Source organism: Grammomys surdaster, unplaced genomic scaffold (assembly GCF_004785775.1).
Source record: "Grammomys surdaster isolate TR1022 unplaced genomic scaffold, NIH_TR_1.0 221, whole genome shotgun sequence".
Taxonomy (NCBI): domain Eukaryota; kingdom Metazoa; phylum Chordata; class Mammalia; order Rodentia; family Muridae; genus Grammomys; species Grammomys surdaster.
The window spans coordinates 260,212-285,785 of record NW_021604666.1 but is presented as its reverse complement, the minus strand read 5'-3'; the positions used below and the strand labels follow the sequence as shown (position 1 = coordinate 285,785).

The 25,574-nt window shown below is 37.9% G+C and overlaps 1 protein-coding gene across 1 annotated transcript in view; it reads left to right on the top strand.

The window, feature by feature from the left end:
• The window catches only part of Thsd7b (thrombospondin type 1 domain containing 7B), an 834,275-nt gene that overhangs the window by 716,468 nt on the left and 92,233 nt on the right, over positions 1-25,574 (top strand). Inside the window, exon 16 of the mRNA XM_028773130.1 lies at positions 22,617-22,750. Within this exon, the coding sequence (XP_028628963.1) occupies positions 22,617-22,750 (134 nt within the window). The remainder of the gene's footprint in view (positions 1-22,616; positions 22,751-25,574) is intronic.

The following is a 25,574-nucleotide window of genomic DNA, read 5'->3' as shown; positions in this document are numbered from 1 at the left end:
GCCACAAAGAACAAACTCACGTGATTTGCACAAAAAATGAATGTAACTGGAGACTACCATATCAAACCAATTAAGCCCATATTGGTAATATTCTCTGTTTTCTTTGATGTGTGGCTCCTAAATTTATGTAGTAATATAATACCATGTATGTGTTTGTGTGACCATATGTAAATGTAACTACAAATAACAGGTGTGGATGAATATGCAACAATATAGCTGTTGGAGCATCTAAGAATGTTCCAGTTCTTCATAGAAACCTTCTGGAATCTTCTCCCATAGAAATAGATATAAGCAAGTTCTGTTCCTCAAACCTTGGTTAAGTTGTCTCTTCTCTATAGTTTCATGGAAGGCACCTCCATCTCCATGTGTTAATTAGGTCTAAACTTACCTGAACCCAGTAACTTCATTCTTACTCATCATCTTGAAGCCAGGAGTATGTCCCTAAATCCATCCTAATATACAGCACAAGTAGCAAACCAATTTGAAGATTTACTGTCATTGTCCTTGCTTCATTGCCTGTTTCTTTGATATCTTCTGCTTTTATAGAGACCTGGTCCACTGTCTGTTCCAAAGCAGCAAATGGTAAGAGTATTATACACGGCTCTTTTATAAAGAAAGAAGTAATCTCTCTTTCTCTGCAAATTATAACTGTTTCCACAGGATCATATCCTAGGAGGCCAATCCTGTGCTGTTGGTCTCTCTAGGATGATATTTCTGTAAGCTGCATATGATTAAAGAACTCTTGGAACCAGCCATTTGGTTTTGACAGTGTTATTCGTTTGCCTGCTTGGTAGATTGCCTCTCTTATTACATGGAAACACAGTAAAGATTGACTAGACAATTTAGCAATTTAGCAATGACATCTTTAATGCTTTCTCTCTCCAATATTGCTTTTCTTTATCTAAAATCTGAAAGAAAAGTAAATAGATTAATGGTGCCCATTTGTGTGTGCACATACCACACACATAAACACACACACACACACACATACATATATCACATGTACAAGCACACACATATGTATACTTTCAAGTTCTAACTTTGATGTTCCACAATGTTTGAAACACTGATTATTTTCCTAAGCCTTCTATTTCTCCTCCTGCTTATGATCTGAGTTTATTCCTTCATTGCGTATCTCTGTGCCATCAAAATCAAATAGTTGCCTCTTTTTGTGTCTCCTTTTCTATTTATGGAGGGTTTAAGAGGATTAATGAGAACCAGAGTTCAAAGAGTAGGGCAGCTATTTTTAGTGTCCCTGGTGGCTGCCAAGTAATGTATTGCGATCCCTCTCATGTTGCTGTGAACATGGGAGAGGATTTAATGACCAGCTAGAAGCTGCACTTTTAGAACATCACAGCTAAGCTTCCCAGTCAGTCCATCTTCTTCCTCATCTGATTCTGATGAGGCCACAGAATACAAGCAAGCAGGAAAGGATTTGGAGCTGTAGATACGTTTTTCTGCTTTCTTTTGCTTTGCTGGAAAATGAATGTAATTCCTCATATATGCATAAATCCATGCACTAAATGTATAATAAACACTTAAATTATAAGGTTCTATGCACTTCATATTAAAATTATAGAAACATACACATAGACTTATCTGAGGAGTAAACATGTAATTCCTATCTCTGAAGTTCTAAATTAGGACTCATACCAGAGAGCTCTAACACAAAAATCTATAGTATACTATGCAAGTGATCTCGTGTTAAAATAGTTATAGCCATTACTTGTAATGACTCATTTAATCATAAAGATATAAAATTTCACAAGAATAAATAGATATATTCAATCTATATTTTTTCCTAGGGATGTAATATGATTTGTCTGTTGAAGTCCTACTTAATTATCTATTTATTCAAATATTTATTGTTCTCTGTTGTTTTTACAAGGACAAACTTTCACATATGCTTAGTATTTTATTTAAAGTCAGAGCTTTGAGATTTGTAGTGCAGGTATACAATGGTTCCATTCACTTTTGTTCATAGACTAGGCTGAAATTTCATTATCTGTGGCCCTACAGAGAAGGTGTGTGCTGTTCTGGTCCTGAGGAACAGGATATGTTCATATGTCCTCATGAGGCACCTCAATTATAGTTTGCATTAGCTATAAATGATATTTCATTTCACATAATGAACAAATCCAGTTTTATGAAAATGAATTGCAAGTTGCTATCCCTATTTCTCTGTGTAATGACCCATGCAATATAATACAGCCTCGATGTGTCTTCTCACCATATCTCCTTACTCTGTAGTTATTAATCCTCATAGTCCTTAGTTAAGATATAGCAGGTTCTGACTATACAAAGAGGTAATTACTTATTAAATAAACAATTATATAATATATTTTAGAAGCAGCTTTCTCAGGGAAATCAAAATTCTAGTGAAGTTTATATTCTAGTGAAGGAAATAGTTCACCAAGAAATACACATGAAGGGGTGTTTGTATATCTGTATGCATGAATGCTGATGTATTAGCTAGCATGTAATGAAGGGAAATATGAATAAATTAAATTTGAGTTGCAGGATAGAACAATCAGGAAATAGTTCTTTAAGATAAAGAGAGTACAAGCCACGAAGAAATGTGCTGTGGTGTCCTGAGGACAGAGGGTAGCAACTCACAGGCTGAGACCCATCAGCATTGTCCTGGAGCAGAGAAAGGATTGGGTAGTGAGAGGAGGTAGAGAACCAGCAGAGTAGTTGCAACTCTCAAAGATGAGCTTCTTAAACGTTCCCGCTCATGATCTTTCCCATATCAATGTTTACATGAGTCTGAATATATGAGAAGTAACACAGAATCTAAATGTCACTGATAATAAACCATAAAGATACTCACCTTGAAGCAATTCTGTGGTGTATATGCTACCAGGTTTCAAGTCACATATCAATGAAATAGTTGTGCTATTTTTTATATATGAAGAATTAAATCCTAGCTGAGTATTTGACACTGCAGGATGTAGCACTGGTACCTTCAACTTTTTCAGTGTAGATCTGTAGTTTGATTGTATAATCATCAATGCTGATAATTAAGCTTCATAAATGTATGTAGTAAAAAGTATGCAACAGGATATTTAAGACTAACTTTGAGATGGTTAGAAATTCTATTCTAATCTTAAGACAAATTTGTTTAGTGATTTCTAATGAAATTCAAGTCAGCAGCACAAATTGCAATTTTTAAAATCAATGCTCTGATGTTGCAGTAGAATACAACCCAAAGTTTTCCTGATGTGTTACATGCTAAGGAATGATGGAAGAAAGTACCAAAAGTCTTCATTTCCATAATTAAATTGTTGTGTTTCTATGAGAGCAGAAAACTTCATGTGCACAGTAAGAGCACTGTAACTCATAACATTCATCTCGAATCTGAGGTTGAGTCAGCATTTGTGAGTGTTGCATAATAGGGTGACATGAACAAAGATGGCTGCTTGTATACTGGGGTCTGAACCAAGGAGAAAATGATATCACATGCTATACAACATGGGAGAGCCACCAGAAACACCACAGAGTGATCATCCATTTCACTATAAGTTAATTCTATTCATTGTATTTTAAGAAACCATCTACTGTTATCTCATTTTTGTAGCCTTCATATTCAATTATATGACCCCCATGTAGGATCATAACCTAAGACTTAAGAAGATGGACTCCAGAGGAATAAAACCAATAGAACGAAAAGGGAACTGTTTGATTAGCTTGGAAGTCCCACAATACCCATGTGAAAGCTAGAGAGGCAGAGGAACAAGTAGCTTCTCAGTTCAAGAAGCTACAACCCTCAAGAAAGATGAGCCAGTAATATAACACCAACGTGAGATTAAAGCCTAGAGGCAGTCTGGAGAGTTGCTGGTGTACATCCAAGTTGAGAGGTGAGGAAGTGAGGTCATTGTCCATGGATAATGGCATAAGATAAGCTACTGACTCTGACCTCAAAACTTAGTCTCTGGAGACAAAATTTTTGCACACAAATCCAAACCTGTGATACTGTCTGCTATGTCTTGGGAGTTATGGAAACACAGATTTGAGGAAATTTATTGCAAGAATAGTGAAATGTGAAATTATCTTTCAAGAGAGAATAATGTTTAAATATATGGAGATAGAGTTGGCCCAGTGAGAGATTTAAACAATTTTGACACATCAGTTTTAACACAGAAGCAGTATTTTACAGTAGAAATAGAAGAAATTTGAATGAAGCTAAAGAGAAAGATAAAGGCTATATAGAGAGGTAAAAGCAACTTGAGAATCTTAAAAGAGTTCTGCTTAACAGCAATAGAAAATTTACTGTGTCCAGGAAGTTTACATTTTCAGTGATACTGAAACATTTATAAAAGACAGAAAAATAATATATATATGATTTCAAAGGCATAAGATAAGCTACTGACTCTAACCTCAAAACTTAGTCTCTGGAGTCAAAATTTGTGCACACAAATCCAAACCTGTGATACTGTCTGCTATGTCTTGGGAGTTTTCTCCCAGGGCACTCAAATTCTCATGTGTAAGGTGATTGTTAGTGATTTTGAAAGGCTATTTCAACATATCCTGATGAATGCCAAAAGTAACTTTTATCGCTTTTCATTTGTCATCCCATATAAATAGAGCACTATGATGAAGTCACTCACTGTTTTTCAATGAGATAACCCTTCACCCACTTAGTATCAATCATGTATAAGATAATAATGAATTTGGTGTTTGCCTTGTAGCATTGATGCAATGAACTAAAATCAAAGAGTTCCGGCCACCACACAACTCCATTCTAAAAGCCCTACTAACTCTGAGTCATTGGAGACCCACCCAGAAGCAGAAGTCAACCTAGTTGTGGTTCCAAGTCTCCATAGCCAACAGTCTAAATTCTAATCAATGGACAGCCATTGGCAAGATTTGGGAGCAATGGTCAGTCAGCACATAGCCCTCTGCACAGATGTGGCACTGATGTACAGTAAAGCAATTGTGTGAATACTGTTCAGGGCTCATTGATTGCTCAGCACTGAGTTAATTATGCCTACATAGATTATGAAGCAGCCGTTTCAGTTAAGGATTTTTCTGAGCTTCTCATCATTAGGCATTTTAATGGTTTATAATTCTATATAAAGCCAATGATATTCTTCTTTTGATTAGCTGATATAATTCATTACTTTAAGATTAATCATTTTAGTGATATTTCTGTAATGCTGAGAGCAAATGTAGCCACCTGCTAAGTTTGTTGTTTAGTGATTTCTGTGTATAAGCCACCATTACTTATAAATCGAAATGATGATGGGTAGATTCAAAAGTAATTAGAAACTTCAAGATACCGGATACATGGGTATCTAGTTAACCTACTCATCTTAGCTCCCTGATAAATACTATTATGTTAATTAAGATTTTAATCTATTATATAAACGAGCAAACATTGAACTAAAATAAAAATGGGCTTTAGATTGGGGTTGTAATTTTTCAGCTATGTTAAAGCACTTACAATTTATTTTCTTGAGACTATATTCATGAATTCATTCATCTATCTGCCAATTTGGAAATATGGGCTACATAGCAAAATGAGTTAAATATTAATACCATATTGCTAGGAATGAGAATACTTCTGGACATGCTCTCAGGGAACATACAGTCCAGTCTTAGATATGACAGAAATTTAAATAGCACTGAAATAAATTCAAATTTTAAGCTTTGGTAAAAATAGGAAAGACTAGTCTGAACAAATGTGGTGGAATCTGTCTTCTAATTCACTCTGCTCAGTGTGGTGTGCAAATGTGCAAAAATTGGAATTCCTGTGCATTGTGCTAATTGCTTAATTGTGACAGCAGGCTCCTTTCCTTAAGGAGTCTGAGTTCAGCTGTAGAGTTTCATTTCAATTCCTGGATCCCTGATCTTAGGAATCAGGTTGAGACCATCACACAGGACTATGTGTCCCTGAGTCACACATTTGGTCTTCACTTGAGTGCTTCCCTTATGGACTGAGAGCGAAGCGTTCAAATTACTAAGTGTAGCCATCAATATTCAGCGACCAGGGAAAAGGACTTTTTACTTTTTTTTTCAATTCTTTGTTGTAATAGCAGCTCAACTAATACATCTATAATTTTCTTTCCCTTTTGTCCGTCATGCACTGCTAACACGGATCCTACAAAGGCTCAGGTTGGTGCTGCTGTCTCTTCTCATCTTTACTGTTGTCATTTAGTGAAAGAAACTTTGATGGTTTTTCCTTCACAAGTCAGCGTTTTTTTTTTTTTTCCTCTTTGTAAATCCTGATCAAAACATCGTTCACACATAGAAGGGGGAAAAAAAATCTCATAGAGGACTGAGGTGGTTTTTTTTAAAAAAAAAAAAAAAAGCATTGCTATCAAATGAGTTTCTTTATTGAGGCAGAATGGGTGTTTCTGAAAGCCCTCAGATGACTTATATCTGCTTGAATTTGTCGTGCTTGCCTTATTTATAATGGGGAGAAAACAGTGCTCTGAGCTTTCACAATCCACACAATGTACCAGTCTTCGAAAGCTTTCTGCTATGGAATCCGCTCTGTACTTTCAAATGTCTTAAGAATTCTAGATACACTGTCAGGATAGCTCCAGCATTTAAGAATTCTGCACAGCAATTCCCACTGCTGTTAGGGCCAAACCCCTAGCTACTGCACTCATAAAATGCATGGGCTCTCCATCTGTCTTGTCTCTCTCTTGCTCTCTCATTCATTCCATAATTTTTAACAACCATTAATCTGCTTTCAAGATTCTATCAATATCTCAGATAAATCTCAAGTTCTTTACTTTTATAGTTTAAATAAATCCACATGCTATTTCCGTCCATCCCAATTCTTGTTTGAAATACTGTTGGTCATATAATGAATAAAAACATCAGTAAGGCTTTTAGAGACTAGAAGCATGGCAGACTGGAAGGATGTTTATGATGCCTTAGGGGTTGGGAGCTAAGTGTGACTAAAGTGAGTGTATAAATCACCGGAGACTACAGATTCCCTTCATATTCAGAGTTTTACAAGGATTAAAAATGAGAATCAAAATGAATTGGTAGTTTGATCTTGTATACTAGGATGTGGTAAGATATTCAGTTCTAGACCTACTGTGTCTTCTGCTGATTGGCAGCCACATACAGTTTCAGACCCAAGAATTTTATGGTATATTACTTTCTGATCCACTCAGGCTCCAACTAGAATGTCCAATTTGCCATTTTTGAGTTATATGGTCTATAAAAATCATTGTAATTCTTGCAATTGACCTCCATTTCATACTCTGGGCATGTAGAATCAATTTAATCAAAAGATGATTTTGATAAAAAAGTGTATTTCACATTCTTATGTTTAACTTCCAAGATTGTTGTAAATGTTGATCAAAATGAATACTTCTAATCCTATTTAAATAATTTCTCTGTTTCCAAATAATTCTCCTTTACATGGAGAACTGTATATTATGCTGTACGTTACAAAGGACTTCATGGATTATTTTAGCCTCATGACTCAAAAAGTTTCACAATGTTCTTTTTTTTTCATTTGATGTAACTCTTTTTTTTCTCTCTTCTTTTTTTTATTAAATAATTTATTTATTTTTCCTCAAATCATAGTTCCTTCTTAAAGTCATTTTTAAGGTTAAAGACCATGCATGGATATTCTCTGAGTTCATGACATATTTCCTTCTGAATAATCAATTTTACCCCCCCTAAGACTATCTCATTTTTATTTACTTTGTACTTTAACATGTCACATTTGAAAATAACCCCCAAACTGAGCAATACTTTACAAAAATTTGAAAACTAGTGTTTTAATATAGTTCATACTGTCCTGTGTAAAATAGACAGTAACACAGAGAGAATGTGGTCTATACAAAAGGCTTTGTGGGCAATATGGCCATAATTACCTAGCTTTTACCACAGGCAGAATATCTGTGAATAAGCAACTCAATTAAACTTGACTAAGAAGAAAATTGGCAATGTCAGCAACACTGTAGATAAAGATTTCAAAAATTCCAAAACAAAAAGAGCCTGGTGTGAAGGAAAGCAACAAATTGGGGTGGGGTGGGGGGCTGGATGTACTTTCAAATCATGTATTTGGTAAGGAACTATTCCTGTGGATATATAACGAACTGTTAAAAAGAACAGATAGGCCTCGATAATAAATGGACATTTGATCATGCCATTCTCCAAAAAAGTCCCTGGAGGAAATATAATAATTACCAGAAAGCACGTGAAATCCAAGGGAAAACTAAGATGAGTATGACTTAGTCTCCATTTTCATGCCTGTATCAAAGAAATTGGTAAGGGTGTGAACTCACTGTGATCTTGATGCATTGCTGGTTCAGTGTTCCAGATGTTTCTGTACTTGTTTGCAGTTTCTCTAAAAAGTACATATCATCTCCATGTAATCTAGGCAGGTCACCCACTCCTAGGTTTGTAACCCAAAGATTTGATGCCACATATGCACGAGAAAACTGCCATGTGAGTGTTCATAGATGCCTGGTCATAGGAAACTAAAGGTAGAAATGATCCTTTTATGCCTAGTAGGCTAAGAAAGAACATGAATGTAGGATAATGCACCCATATAATTGGGTTTTATTCAATCATAAGGAATAATGTAGACTATGTTGACACTATAAGAATGATAAATGTATTATATGAAAATGGTAAGATACAAATTCTACATACTCATTTGATTCATTTATATGAAATGTGCAAAGTCAGGCAACTGCATAGGGCAGATCTTGATTACTGGTTTGTGGATGGAAGGGGGGATGGGCAGATATCAGGAAGTATCTGCTGAGTTAATGTAGGACTAATCATGAAGGTCTAGCTCAATTGAGAAAAAATATAATCTTCAGGCTGGAAATATTGCTCAATGGTTAATTACGAGCATATGTTGATCTTATAGAGGCACCGGGTTTAGTTCCCAACACTCACATGGTAGTTCACAGCCATCTATAACTCCAGTTCCAGAAATCCTATCCTCTTCTGGCCTCCATGGCATGCATGCAGCACATGCACATGCATTCAGACAAAACACTCATACATAGAAAATTAAAATTCACTTTTTTAAAAAAATAAAAATTACAACCGGTAACTGTGGCCATCAGATATTTAACGCCAATCGTGAGCCACTCTGTGGGTCCATACACTCTTTTCTTTGTATTCCTCATCTATATTGCTTGCCTTGGATAGACAGAGTACGTCATCCCTTAGTAGTGAATAGTACGATTTCAATTAAGTCTTTCGGCATTGAAGACTTTTGCTTTTTAGAGAGAAACATGCCAGAAGCAAGAGAAATACCAAGAGTTGACATGGCTATGACATTGTAAATCCTTCTTGTCTCTTTATGAGAGACAGTGAAGCTTTCTAGGGGTAGACGGGGGTGGATGCTGGCTCAGCAGTTACTCTCTGGGCAGCTCCTGTCCTCAGCACTTTATCAGAGCTTGGAGGGTGTGAAAGCATAAAACTTTAAGGCATGCATTTAATTCCTTCCCCTTGCTTCTCCCAGGCTTTAAGGGTGCAGTGTTAGCAAGTATTTAAAGTTTATTAGATTGGACAACTTGGGAGTTCAGGTGCATTTTTTGATGCCAAAAACGGAGCTGATTTGTAGCTTCAGAATTACTTTGCTTACATGCATTATAATAGTGCTCAAAACAAATGTTACTTAATACCGTGAATTCTTTTGGTTTTTCAAGCACATATGCCATTGCTACATGTCTCTGAAAATGATAACTATTAATGCCAGGTTATGAGGAGAAAATCTAGGCCCCAAGGGATCCCTAAGTGGGTGGACCGAAAAAAAAAATCAATGGCAGAACCTGAAACCAAGCCCTTTCCCCATGGCTTCCTTCAGATGGGTTTGCTAGCTCGTGGTGCCACCACGCGTCATCTTTCACAAGATGTAAAAGCTCACTTTACCCTTTTCTCAGATGAAGTCACCCCCAGAGAGGACAGCATTATCAATTTAATAGGAGCCAACCAAGGAATTCTACAGTGAAGGACAGAAATCCAATATGAACAAACAGCCTGATGTTTCCCATCCCTGAAACTGCCCTGAAAATGTCACTTCATCAATTAGAAGCAGTGTGTTCCCTGCTAAGGCAGAATATATTTCAACAGACACCCCTGTTTCATATGTTTGCGAGCCTGGGTCTAGAACAACAATTTCTATGCTTTCTAGAACTTAGCCCACATGCATTGACATGAAACTTTTGTGAGTCCAGCTTACACTACACACTGTGTGAAACCTAAGCAATGTATTAAGACACGGGTGCCTATGTTCTGTGAGCCAGCCACCCCATGCTAGCAGGGTCTGCCTTTAGTTGTGCACAGTGAACTTTGAACAGTGAACTGGAACCGAATGAAAATAATATTAAATGGGGATTTGCAGAAATATTGCTTTGCTTTCTTAATTAGCCTAGGACAACCCTAATTGGGATAGGAAAGTAGAGTAATGATTTTCGGTTTCTATCCGCAATACTCAGATAAATCAGAGGTAGGTGGATGACTTTTGGATTCATATAAATGGAAGAAGTATTAAAAGTTGTGGATTCACTTGGATTTCAGCTTTCCAGAACCAGCCTAAACTGGGATCAGATTACAAAAGCAATTAAACATGAAATTGGACCAAATTTACAATTCTTACACAATTAGTAAAAATGACAGAAGTTTTAGCTTCTAGGGACATTGGTGTCAGAGGGTGTGACCTCAGTGAAGTTTCATGGAAGCATTTCTGTACAGCTTTACTCCCTCCTCCCTCCGTGTGTGTGTTTGTGTGTGTGTGTGTATGTGTGTTACCCCATATATATGTCGGTGTGCTGCTATAGAGCACAGACCAGAACTCATACAATTCTGTCTACTTTATTCTCTTCTTACTTAGTTGGTGAATGTTTGTACTTTTGTTTCCAAAAAATGTGACCTACAGCATTTTTAGGTTTTAGTCATCATCTGGCAGTGAATTTTACAAGTGAATTTTACATTTGAACTCTTTATCAAAGCCAAACTTATGGAAGCCTGCCCTCTTTGCATAAATGGGTAACAGCCATTCTGAAGCACAGTTTAAAGCCCACATGACTTTTCTCCTTACACTAATAGTTCCACTTACTGAGCATTGCTGATGCAGGATCATCAACTATTTTTCTTTTTCTCAACCACGTACATTTACTAGGATAAAGGGCAGGTAAGACTGGCTTTAGACAATCACTCTCTGCAAGGCAATATATTCTGCTTTTATTATATTATGAGGCAGAATGCTGTTTCTGCCTTTCTCTCCATTACTGGCTGCCTTGGAGGAAGAACGTTTAGAACAAAATGTTCTTTATTCCATAAAACTGCAGCTTTCAATTAGTCTTTAATACATGTGTTGGACTGGTGGAATTAAGGTGGAAATCAGAGCCAAGATCCCAATTTATCAGTTTGCAAGTGAATGGCAGGGATTCCATTACTCAATTAATCCTGCTGCTCTCTCTTCAGAGGTCGGGCTATGTGTTCCAAGGTTATAAACTTCAGCTTCTGCCTCTACTTTCCACTTTACCTTCATCCTAGACAGATCAAGTTCACTGTGGAAGGACATATACTACAGACTCATATTGTTTAAAGCTGTTCTGTGTTGTACTTAGCCTTAACCTCTAACCTATTAGGAGGCTATACAATCAAAGAACATCTCAGCCCACTTTTCTACGGCAGAGCAGGAAGACCACACGTTGTTGTTGTTTTGATTTGGTGTCGTGTGTGTGTGTGTGTATTGTGTGAGTGTGTGTGCACAACCACATGTAGATATTGTTAACAGGTGTTTCCTATGTAACTATCTTTTAAAGGGTGTTTTATTACTATTTTAATCGTTAGAGATTTTTCCAAAACTACAAAATCACAGTAATAGGCCCACTATCTGGGATCCTGCAGTAATCACATCTTTTATCTCCCACTATGAGGACTACAGCTTCATTTTGACATTGGGCAAATTTGCAACAGTGTAGAGACTGGAAATGTTTTTACCTCTTTAAAACTTACTCGTTCTAGCCAGAATAAAGGATACATGGTTTCTTCTTATTTTCCTTCTTGTTTCCTGACAGGCTGTGGATGAACTATGCTGGGGAACTCTGGCGTTTTTCATAGTAGGGAAGGTTTGCTTGCCACGGTGAAGTAAGTGGCTGTGGCATTGGGCCTGAGACTACTGGGGGTTGTGGGCAGTGTGAAAAGGTGGCTCCTGCTAATTATGGGCTTTCCTTTTGGACTCACTTCTGGAACTCAAGTCAGACTGAGTTTTGGTCTGTTTCTGGGGATGACAGTAGTCATTCAGAACAAATCATCAGGAGGCTGGGTAGCTTTCAGGTCTCACCTGGTGTGAGATTTATCCCAGGAAAGCCAACATAAAAGGGAAAAGGAAATGTGCTCTGAGGTACTTTTCTTGACAGGCAGCTTACACTTTCTGCTGCCCTTCTCATGAGGGATGGATTCTCCCTCAGAATTTGGGGCACTTAGCAAGCACTTGACTTTCCTTCCTCTCCCACTGTGGGTTGTAAAACAAAAAATCTGAACATTCCCCTCCATCCTAGACTACACTAAACTTAAATGATCCTAAAAAGTCTCACAGCTGTTTTGATTGACTGTCATTCTCACCTCCACTCTTATAATATCTTCTCCCTCTTTATGTTAGAAGTTTCTTGAGACCAGTGCGGAAGACAGTGGTTAGGATGCTCAGATGCTCATTAACCTTGGCAGTGATCTCATGCAGAGATTGCACCAGTTTCCTTCCTCTTTGGCCACTCCACTCACCACATCTTCTTCACATTCAGGATGGCTTATTCTGCCCCACCTTTACTTCCTGCTATGACTATCAGAAGTCTTATGAAATCCTACTTTATCGTTCTCCCATTTTCTTGCCCCAGTACCATAGTCCTTTATGCATCATGGCTTCTGTGAACCATTCATGAAAATTACCTTTAGATTTCTGTTTGTTTGCTTAATTAATTAACAACCTACTTGTCCACATCAGTTCAATGTAGGCTATTAATCGTTATGCATTTGCATTTGGTAGACTAACCACACACTTACAGGACTTCCTGCAATGGGTACCATGGGTTATATATTTTCCTTATTCAAACACATTTTTATGATACACATTATTTTGTTTTCCTGGGTGTTTGCCATAGGTTTCTTGCGCACATTGAACAAGTAGGTGGGGATAGGTATCCTAGAAACAAAAACAGGAAAAGTTGTGATGCTCTGAGCCACTGGAAATAACTTGCTAAGTCCCCTCTTTCTGTGTAAAGCACACGGAGAAAGCTTTCCACCTCAAAGCTTTCATTTCCTATACAATAAAAAACCGCAAGCTTGAGGTCAAGCACATTCTACCTTTCTTGATAAACGTCAAATATCATCAAATATTTTTCTGATTAACTTACCGTTAGAACATTTTCCTGACAAAATCGATCTGTTAACAAATGAGTATTTAGCCCCACCTTATTCCTTTGAGTTATGAGGAAAATGAGTAGCCTGTGACATCTACAAAGGCAGTTTCCTTTTAGTGTGTATGTGTGTTTAAATTATATGTATGAGTATGTGCTGCATGGACGTAGAATTGCAGGTACCCACTGAGGTGATAAATGGGTGTTGAAGCCATAACTTCAAGTAGTCGTGAGTTGGGAACCAACTCTGATCCTCTGTAAGGGCAGTGAGGGCTCTTAACCAATGACTTCTCTCCAGTTCCCAGTTTCTTTTCTATTACCACAGAGAAACCTGGATTTTTGGCTGTGATACTCTAGGACACAGGCTTCCTATCTAAATATGTATATCTGTCTGTCTGTCTATCTGCCTTTTTCTCTCTACGTTCTCTCACATATCTATCATTTCCACCCATCATCTATCAATAGTCTAGTTATTATCTATCTTCCATCAACCATCTGTCATTTCTATCTGTCGTCTTTTTATCATCTCCTAGCACCTATCTAGCATCTGTGCATACACCTGTCTGCCCATCATCTCTCTGTTCTTGCACTAGATTACACACAATATTGCCTATGCTCTAATCTTCTCTGAGAAAAAAAATCCTCTTTTCAATTTTTAAACAATTTTATTGTAATAAGAGAACTAAATATGAAACCCACCCTTTTAAAGATGTCCACTTATACCACAGACTTGCCATCTACAGGCATGGTGCCATATGGAAGATCTCTAGAAATTGCCTTGTGTAACAGAAATTTTGCACCACTTGATTGCAATGTTCCATCTCCGCAGCCCCATCCTCACGTCCCACTATCCAGTTCTTTGCTCACATCTCTTTGATTATTGTAGACACCTGGTGCAAGTGGAACAAAGAACCTGTCCTCCAGTGATTGATTCATTTCATGTCCGTTATGTTTGTGATCTCTTTTCTATTCCTTTTCTGAAGTAAGAGGAATTTGCCTCATCCAGTATTTTCTGGAAATATCAATCATTGCTTCCAAGGTGTTGCTGCTGTTCACTTGAGTTTGACAAGAACTGCAATCTTTTTATGAAAATTGGAATGGCCACTGTGGCTGGAATCCCTGTACTCTGCGAACAATCTCCATATTCCCTCATGATTTCATAACACACAGAACATGTCAGTAAGAAGCATCTCCCAGAGATACTGGCAAAGGCATTCAGACCTGAGAGAAGGATTCCTCCTCATGTTGTATTCATTGAGATTTTTCTGTCAAGGGCTGCAAGGCCCAGTTAGGCTTTTTACTTGGGCTTCCACACATTGCCCTGGTTGGTATGCTTTCTCTGCTTAGTAAGTCACACCAGAGATGGTGAGTGCATACGTGCATGTTACTGTTGTCCTTGTAGACTACCACACAGTTTATAGGGCTGAAAAAAAAAACAATAATCCTTGCTGCTGACTGACTGCTCTTTATGGTGCATTTCACTTTAAGACCATGAGTTATTTTCACATTTACTTAAATAGCACACAGTACCAATCATAAATCAGCTACAAGTGAAGATACAACGTTATGGGTGGAACATCCTCATCTAGAACACTTGAGACAGTTGTGGGGATTTATTTTGAATTTGGAATGTTGTATCTACATTATAAGATGCCTTGGGGATGGGAGCCAAGTCCACACACAAAGAAATCATTTGTGGCTCTACACGTAAGCTGAAACAAATTCCTACAGATTTTTTAGTGTGCCTGTATTTTTATTGCAACCCATCTCATGAGGTAAGACATGAAATGTTCGACTTGTGATATCATGTGAGTGCTCACAAATGCAGATTTTTGAATGTTTCATATTCTGAATATCATATTAGAGGCACTTGAGATATATAGAGTTTTTAAATTAAGTCACGTCTAGTGATTTGTCATTGTGAATGATCTAAACTATGTCATCACAGGTAATTGTGGGCCTTTGGATGAAAGCCTTGCAGCTTCTCTTTATTAAACATGATAACATGATGCTGTGTGACATCCCTGAAGAATACAGGGTGCATGGAAGAAATGGATACATAGTCATGCAGCTTAGGATGCTTCGTTCTCATTTCTCACTTCAGGAAAGTAGATCTATGTTAGTCACTCATGTTGCAGTCAGATTTTCGCTTGGAGAGGTATCTTAGCCACAGTTTTTAGGACTGGGAACACAAATAGCACATTTCATTCTTCTATGGTCCCTAGGGCTGAATCAGCTCCATGCATGACATGCATGTCTTTCTGTGCTTGTGTGTTCTCCCCTGGCCCTTATGAAGCCACCACAGTTTCAGTAAGGACAGTTTCCAACTAATGACCTAATCTAATGACTTCTTAGAATCCCCACTCAAAAACCAATAATCACACCAAATTTCTACTCTCAATCTCATGATATAAGACTTTGGGTCCTGAATTCCTGGATGACCTCAGAGTAAGTAGGACAACTACATTCAAGTCAAAATTCAAGTCAAAGCCACAGTTTCCCTGAGTGAAGGTGTCTGCCTTGATATTGAATGTTCAGTGTTTAAGAGATGACTAAAGCGGCCAGGTCTTTAATCACAGTGCTCCAGACACAGAGGCAAACAGACCTCTGTGAATTCTAGGCCAGCCAGGGCTACATGATGAAACCCTGTTGTTTATTTTTTTTTTTAATCATTGATTTAGGCCAAAAAGAAAACTGTACATCTTCAGGAAGAAAAAATGGCAATGAATGCTGCTCTAGGGGGGAAAATCCTTCATTATTATTTTCAGGGGAAAAAAGCTATTCCATGCAGAATGCCTTTTGCTAAAATCTAAGCAGAATTGCAAATTTAATGTATAAGCTTCTTCATAGTCAATCTCTTATTTACATGAAGAAGTGGAGGTTCCCTGTCTCTTTGAGTTCAACAAGGTTGGTGTGATCCTTAAATATAGCTAAAAAAACTAGATCTTACAGAAGCAAATGTCTGAGCTGGGGTGTGGACGTGGCTGCCTGAGAGTTCTACTCTGGAGATTTCTGATTCCCATAGGCATTGTCTGCTCAGCTTGTTCCAGGAGGACCTTCTGCTCTTGGCCTAGGCCTAGATGTGGAAAATTCCTAATAAGTGATAAGCTAATTCAAATGCCACAGGGCTCTCAAATTAAATTAAAATTTCATTAATCATAGCAGTATCACATCTTTTAACAAGAGATGACACTAACATGGCTCAGATTACATTGTTCATTGAAACTGTAGATATGTTTGGTGTTTGAATTCCTCCTCAGATGCTGCAAAGTCCAGTTGGAAACTGGGAAGACCAACTATTTTTTTTTAATAAAAATCTAATAGTTCAATGATGTGCTCATCAATAGATTTTGTAAGTAATGATCATTTAGCACTATGAGGATCATTTTTATGGTAACTACTAACCAGTCCAGCGTGATGGCATTCTGAGGATGCCTCTGCAGTAGCCATTCATATAGAGAATCTAGAATGAAGACATGCCTGGGAAGCAGAGGGGAGACCTGGTCTCATGTCAGCATTTGAACTAAACTGATGATTGCCAACAGTTCTGAGTACTGTTCACCTGATCTAGAAATAATCTACAAAGAAAACCGACTCCAGATTCACCCATGAGGAACCCAGCACGAAATTATAAACAGGATAATTTGCCCATAGATACCAGTTTGAAAACATTTATGAATTTTTCTCTTCAATCCACCTTTTTAATTAAAATAGCTCCAACCATTCTAAAGACATGTATCTGTTCTTGCTTCAGTTTCAGAAGCTGTTATTTTTTTAAAAAAATAAATACTTCTTTTTTGAAATTGTCAAAGGGGCCTTCATACCCAAAGATTAAGAATAAATTACTTATGCAATTTTCTATATAAAGAAATAGGCATTATCTGATAGACACCTTCAAACACTTATTTTATGGTTTTCCTTTCGTAGGAATTTTAAACTATAACTACCCCTCAGTATCCTCAAGGGGCTAGTCTGAGGACTGTCTGCAGAAACTAAAGTCTGTACACATTCAAGTACATTATGCAAATAGCATAGCATTAGCATGTTGGCTAATACATTTTCTCAGGTATATTTTAAGTCAACTCTATATTACTTATCATAAGTAAACAATATAAAGAATGTAGAAATTGTTGTCTCATTATTTAGGAAGATAATGATAATGGAAAAAATCTTACAGATACAATATTTCATTTTGAGCACTTGTGGTATGTGAATAGTTGACTGTGTAGCCTGAAAATAGAGAGCTCTGACTACCAACATCATCTGCACCACTAAGAAGCAGGCAGCATTCTTAAACTTTCAGGGTGAAATGTCCCCCCACAGGCTCACAGTTTGAACATTTGACCCCTCATTGGTGCCAGTGTTTTGAGAGGCTACAGAGCAGTGGTTCTAAACATTTCTAGTGCTGTGACCTTTCATGGTGACCCCAACCATAAAATTATTTTTGTTGCTACTTCATAATTATAATTTTAATACTGTTATGAATCATTATGTAAGTATCTGTGTTTGCCAATGGTCTTGGACACCCCTGTAAAAAGATTGTTTGACACACACTCCCATAACATCAAGAACCACTGCTATAGAGCCTTTAGTGTGTAGAGCCTTTCTGGAGGAATTGATTAACAGGATGGTAGCCCTTGAGATTTTGTAGCCTTTTCATGACTCTGCTCTGATCTCTGCTTTCTGACTGATGACATGCTACAACCAGTTGCAATTCATGGTTCTAAAGCATCAGCCATTGTCTTCCCTGCCAGGATTGACTGTAACTTCAAATTTTGAGCCAAAATTTTCTTCCCTGACATTTCTGGCTACCAGATATTTGCTTACAGCAACAAAAATGTCATTAATATAAGTCATCTTTTGGTGGCTGGTGATTAACTGTAACAAAGTGAGCAGATGATGCCTCCAGAGTAAAATTCAAATAGAAACATTCATGCTCCAGGTTTTTAGCTATATGAAAGGATCATACAAACCTTGCCAAACTCAAGTGATTCTGATGAAGAAGACTTGAGGAAAAATATCTTACATATAGGATCATGATAGCACAGTTGTACATAATATGGGCTCCCATCAGTTGGATCTTCACCATTAAATATGTTACATTGCACACAATCACATACAAACCAGACTGATGAAAGCTTTGTTTTGGAGTAATGTAGCACTTCAAAGTCAAGACAGAGATGAGTGAGAGTTATTAACTAATTTGTAAAAGGATCATTTTGGCAAGCTGAGAGATGGAACCCATCCAGAGAGAAAATGGGAGCTATGGAGAAGAGACAGATCAATATGAACAGAGAAAGGCTAGGAGAGAAGTTCTTAGAATTAGGAGCTGAAAATTCTGGCTTCATCAGAGGGAAAGGCACACATACGAAGTCTTCACAACACTTAGGGCAGCGGGAAGCACATTGTGCTAAGGTTCTCAGTACCCCTAGGGACCATTGTATCTCATGGCAGTAAAATAGAGCCTGGCTTCAACTTTCCAAGATCTGTGGTCCCAAATAGGCCTTTGAACAGATTTAAAATCTGCTAACTATAAAGTGTTGAAGCTGGAGGCCTTGACAGCTTTGCTGTAAGTTTTATTGCAACAAATCAGAGGTTCTAAATCCTTTCTTTCTCCATCCTTACTTTCCCCATTCCCTATTCATCCTTTTCTCTCTTACTTCCCCTGCATTTATTAATTGTTTTTGCCATGTGATTATTTATTTTATGCTCTTGAACTCTTAGGCTGTGATATACAATAAAGGCAAGCCTGGATCCCGCTGAGACCCCACTTCCAAGCTTATGCAAGGAAGTCCGTCTAGCTGGAAAAGAGGTCTCTATAAGCACCGCTTAATTAAACTGATTCACTGCAGCAAGTGCAGGTTTATTTCATGAATATTAAAAGGCAGACTTAGTGAATGGGTTTATGATATGAATCTGGAGCTGGCAAAATTATAAAAACTCAGATCCCCAGCGAAGACGTGATAAACAGGACTCATTTCTCGGAGAATGAACTGCTGCCTCTCTCTGAGGATTTAGAGTTTTCAGCAATGTAGTTAGCATCTATGGCCCTATTAAAAGCTGTTATTTTCCCCTAATTTGTGCCATTTAGAACTGATTTTCATTTAACTTTCCCACGGCTCATTTCTCCGCTGCAGAACATTTTCATATGATTTCCTGATAAAGTCCACACGGTAACACATTTCATTATAAAGCTATAATAATAAAATCAGCAAATAGCAATACACAGTAGCCAGAGTGAAAAGATGGCAGGGAGAAATCAGAACCTATGGAGTTAATCTTTATCCTTGACTATCCTGTTGCATTCTTGCCTATACTGAGTGGTTTTGAACCTCGGCTGAGGGGACAAATGAAGAGACCTGACCTGATAAAAAGCAAGGGTTTTATGAGACAGGTCTCATGGCTCTTCCTCATGGCAGATCTTCAGAAAAAGGCAGCTATTTCCTTTGTGTGGCATTTTATTGTCCTTTATAAAATGCTCATGGTGCCATAGAGTGAGCTGCACTAGGAGAATTAAATGCAAGCCATTTTGCAAATTTGGAGCCTTCAAAAATCTATTTCAGGCTATCTAATACTCATTAAGATTCCCTATATTTTATGAAATAAGACCTCCCAAAACAGCCTTTTCCTGCCTCCTGCCAAAAGTTTACAAGTTAGTCTCTCTCTCTCTCTCTCTCTCTCTCTCTCTCTCTCTCTCTCTCTCTTCCTCTCTCTATCTCTCTCTTTCACTCTCTCTCTCGTAGGCCTGGCTTTATTAGGATCAAAAGTAAATTTGTATGTAGACTATTAGTTGAAGGGTTTTGTTTTTAGCATATTCTCTCAGTATGATTTAAGGTCTAAATTATACAGATTGTTAATAGAACTAAAGTGAAAAAATTAAGATATTGGGAAGATTCGAAACACAGAAAGGGTTGAGGTCATACCTTTCCTGTGTGTTTGTTCCCCAGGCAAACACACTGCAATCCTAGCCACCATGCTGGGCTGCTATATATGGATCTAGAAAGCGCATAACAATGAAGGTGTTGAATTTTCTAGGCTTTGAGGGAATGGTAGACATTCGTCAGCTAGAATGAACATCATGAACAGGTTTAAAACAGAGACCATGGTGTAGGAATGTAGCTCACCAGGAGAGTACTTGCTTAGCCTAGACAAAGCTGTGGGTTTAATTTTAAGTGCTAAAAATAAACAAAAATAGAATGTACATATGGGGAAGTGAAAATGTAAAGTAACTCCATGGGTCCAGAGACTCTGTTTGAAGACATCCTGGATTTTACAGCCAAGAAGATGGCTCAGCATCTTCCTACACAGGCCTTCTCTGTGCCTCACAGAAGTTTGTCATTTGTGGCTAGCTTCTCAGACCACTAGAAAATAAGAAATAAAGACAGCAAGCCAATGCATGATAAGGCAGGTACGTGCATCTGAACATTTTTCATTTCCCATCTGATCTTGGAGCTTTACATAGGAGGGGGCAAGGTGTAGAAGTGTAAGCTCTTCTCGGTATTGACAGCTTAAGAAAGCCGGGTACCTTCCCCCAAGGGATTTCCCACCAATATTCTGTTCAGTTTGTTCATGAGATACAGCGAAATCGCTTTTATAGTGAATTTTTGATCTATATCTTAGTTATTTGAAAAAGTTAAACAGGGATGCTTCCTCGTGTCCCATATTAAAGTATTTATAAAAATACGTATTGATATACACTAAAGACTGCAGACAGATAACATGTAAATTCAGTAAGATCCTCATTTTCCTAGTTGTTAGCTGAGTATCTATCAATAGAATCTTGGCAATTATTTTGGAGATATTCTCCTCTTCCCTCTACTCTCCTATTAGAATGGAAACAGACATTTCTCAGCTGTAAAGGGCTGCCCCTTATTCTATTGTAGACAGGCTTCCAACCCTGCCACTCCATCTTTGTCAGCATCTGCCACATGAAGCTATTGTTCTTTCATTACTTAATTCCCCATACCCATTTCCCCTCTGTCTTCCTCTCTCCTTTGATTTTTGTCCTTACATATTCCTCACCTTATGTTCTCTCTTTTCCTGGTGAGCTCTATGTGCCAGGGCTAACTAGAATACCATGGTTAAAAATAGCTTCTGGTATTGTGATGCCTATGAATTGGTGTCTCCAATCACTTCCTCACGTGTGATTTCTGTGAGCACACTGGCAGAGCTCCAATCTTCCTCTGATTATCCCATTACACTGTGCTTTTCTTTGCATTTAATAGGAACTTATAGGCAGTGTTTCTTTTTTGGTAGTTCTGCCCAGTCTCCAAGGAAGTTGGGAAAGAGTCTGATATTTAACTCTTGTATAAGAAGAAAAGCTTTATTACGTCTTTTGTAAGAGGCAAAATCTCTCCTTTGCACTCTGTCTGTGCCACAGTCTACCCTGTGAACTAGAGGGTTTTATTTTCCTTATGCCTCTTACACTAAGTCTGTGTGATGAGAAGCAATGAATACTCAATGTGGCCTCAAAGAAACATCAGATGTCTGTGATATACAGCAATGCATTTGGGAAAGCCTTCCTGTATGCAAATGCATAGCAGAGAGTAGGAGAGTTCAGTATTCTCATTGCTTTATTTTTAATTATAAAAATTATAAATATCCTTAGAACTATATCATATGAGTAATTTTTGTCTTATATAGTGTGTGTATGTGTGTATGTATACACACATATTCATTTTAGCTATGCTTTGAAACCATCCTACAAATAGCTACATTCATATGAAACCACAATGCAATAATGCTCAGGAGGCTGAATGATTACCTGTTAGTGCTGATCCTTAGGAGGCAAAAAAAAAAAAGAAAGGAAATTTTTCATGTAAATAATACAACTTTTCTTATGCATTCTAAAAACTCCTCATATTCAAGAAGAAACTTGCCTTACATGTGTTTGTTTCAATTGACATGTTAAAGTACATCTGGGAATACAGTATACCATCTAATTGAGAGCCTGTGCCTAATATATATGAGCAAGCTTCTTGAGGAAACAGAATGATAATGGAATTCCTGCTCCTGGCAGGAGAATGACTGTCCTTTGTTCTTGTCTGTGACAGCATAGTATCTGACTTCACTTGATTTCCCTCTATGCTTCTTCAGGCAGCTCACTCAATTCAGAGAAGTCAAATATGTCTTCCTTTTGGGGGTTGTAATTTGGCTAATGGGCCACAGTGTCATTTCTCAGGTTCTGTTCAGCGAGCATTACTAAAGGATTTTCTATGACTCGGATAGCTCCACATGATTTTTTTCTTCCTTTCCTCTTCTTGATAGGTTCATGAGGCAGTCCCATGTTACAGTGAATGTGATCAATATTCCTGGGTTGTAGAACACTGGTCTCCATGCAAGATCAACAATGAGCTGAGATCCCCACGTTGTGGAAGAGGAACACAATCCAGAAGAATCAGGTGTGTGACTTTGAAGGGGTGGAGCATTTGTGCTCTTCATGAAAACACCTTCTTTATTATCCAGGTACATGATAATATCTATGTCCTCTATGCTTACCTTCAAGAATCCACCCAAGCAAGTGTAGCCCTCCTACTATGTGAACAGTGGAATGGCTGCGATCTACCACCCACATCTTTACTATTTCCTAACTACACTGGAGCCAGTTCACTTCACGGAACAAAACACTGTCCTTCACTGACTCCCAGCCTACCACTGCTAACAAATCAGGAGGTTCTAACTGCTTTGCCACTTCTCATTTCAACACTGTGGTTGGTATACTTGATGGCTCTTAATCTATTTGGGGATGCCATCACAAATTTAAGCACTCCATCATTAGCCCCAGACTTAAAATTTAATGAGATCTATGAACAGTAGTTATACATCTTAACATTAAAAAGCATTTCTATAAAATAATCATAGATGCTCGGTCATTCTGAGGAAGCTTACCAAAGGATTTTTGTCCTATACATTAAGTACTAGAACAAAAAGAAACAATAAAAAAATCTTATGCAGAAGTTTGCCAAATTGGTACATTTAGAAATAACTTGTAACCAAAGAACGATTGCCTTCCCAAAAAGGCATAATAACCATATATGTTATCATTTGGACAAGTAAAAGCTAGAATTCTGATGCACTGTTAGCAGTATGTAAAATAAAAAAGATTAGTGTCATCAATTACCCACCTGAGTAGTACTGAACATTCATTTTTCAGATGTGAAAAACCCCACTATAAAAGAATAGACAGTGCCTGAGTTAGATAGCTGTCTGTCATGGTAAATGTTAGGTGGAAGCCTGTTGCTATGGTATGTCCCATTTACTTGTTTTGGCCTTCAAGAAGCTTCATCATTCAGCAATTCATCCTATAATAACCACTTCAACAGCTCTGATGTTTCAAAAACCTCAGAAAGGCATGGTGAAAGCATCAGCTGGCAGCCAAAGTATAAAGATGCCTCTCAGTAGCACAAGCAAAACACTAACTGAGAACCCAACCTCCCTTTCCTGCTGTCCACTGTTGCTCTGTTCCATAGGCTCTTTGGCTCAGGTTCTAACAGACCTTGGCCTTTAACCATTTCTTTATCAAAATCTCTGCCTTGTATCATAGTCTCACACAATTGTGCCAAGCAGGTTTATATAGGAAGTTGAGGCATCTTTCTATACTTTCTTCCTGTTCCTCTTTACAATTTTAAAAGGGAATCTCAGGGAAGATAGAAAGCTTTTTGAGCTCAAATTGCTCCTGACAGAACAGTGGCATTCTGATGGAGCAAAATGGAGGTATCTAAGCTCCTTGCAAACAGACCTCTCAGCTCATACATACACAGCCCAGTACCATAAAAACAGTACAACTAACAGATATTGCTATGTGGCAGGCTAACTCCACAAATCCCTCTGTCAAAGTTCTAATCCCTAGCTCCTCATACTGGAATGGAAATAATGAGATCATGGGATAATAGGGATAAATGGGATAAGGTGTTTAGAGGACAAGAAGCAGTGTGCCAGCCCTAGTGCTCTGAATTTTGTCTGTATGAGAAGCCGAATTTTGGAGGCTGGAGTTGGGTGGTCTATTTGGGAGGTAGAAGCAGAACAGACATCTGAGAACATCCAGAGTGACATGAGACCTCTATTATGCAAAATAAGGTGTGGAGGGGGAGATAAGGACATAGATATATGCAGAGGAAAGACACAGACACAGAGGGAAAGAATCAACCTGCCAACAGTTTGTTATCAGATATCTATCTACATTGTAGAACTAGGAGACAATGCATCTGTATGGTCTGTGCTACCTTCTCATGATGTTTTCTGTTTTCTATGGTAGTCCTAGCTGACCATTACATGTTCACTATTATTGTCTCATGCTAATATACGAAGCAAATCTTCCAGGCACCTCAGACTACAAACAATCACTGATCTTAGCAAGATGTAGTTACACCAAGTAAAGTATTATCTCTTCCCTTTCTTACAATCTCAGTGCTAGAATATCAATTCAAGATTCATTCATGACTGTAAAATTTCTCAGTTCAACCTGTATTTATGATTATTTGCTTCCTATGTCCCAGATATGGTTTTAGATATAGAAAATAAAATGATGAACAAGCAACATCTGTTTCCTCAGTGAAAAGTAAAACTGACACAATATAAACACATAAGTTAATATATAATGAGATGGCTTTGTTTCAAATGCCAAGTATAAAACCTAAGTGGATTTGGAGTTTCAGAGGTCCTGTTTTAGAGAGGCTGGTCAATAAGGTGGAATTCAGACAGAAACCTGAATAAAATGAGAAAACAAGTTGGATATGAAGAAGAACCCCCAGGGAAAGTAGCATATGACAGGTGCTCCCTGACTTGATGGGACAATAACCAGATGTCCTACATGGCTGATGTTGGTGTAAAAACCATGTCGTGTTCTCAAAGAAGGCAAAGACAGGAAATCATTCTAACTGCAGCATGGAGCCATAAGGTTATGGAAGGATTGCGATGGAGGGGTGGTCCTAACTATACTTTTCCAAAAGAAGCTACACTGGGGTGGTACAGAGAAGATTCTTAAGGGTAGAGAAATTTGGATACAAAGATATAAGTTTGAGGTCATTGCAGAATTCCAGATGACGTAGGCTGTCAAGTTAAATTTGGTTTAATAAATTGAAGATGATGAGAATGTCAAATTTAGGGTAAATTTCAAAGCTACAGAACATAGGATATGATAATTAAGTGACCATAGAGAAAGAAAGGAAGAAAGGAAGAGAGAGAGAAAGAGAGAGAGAGAGAGAGAGAGAGAGAGAGAGAGGAAGA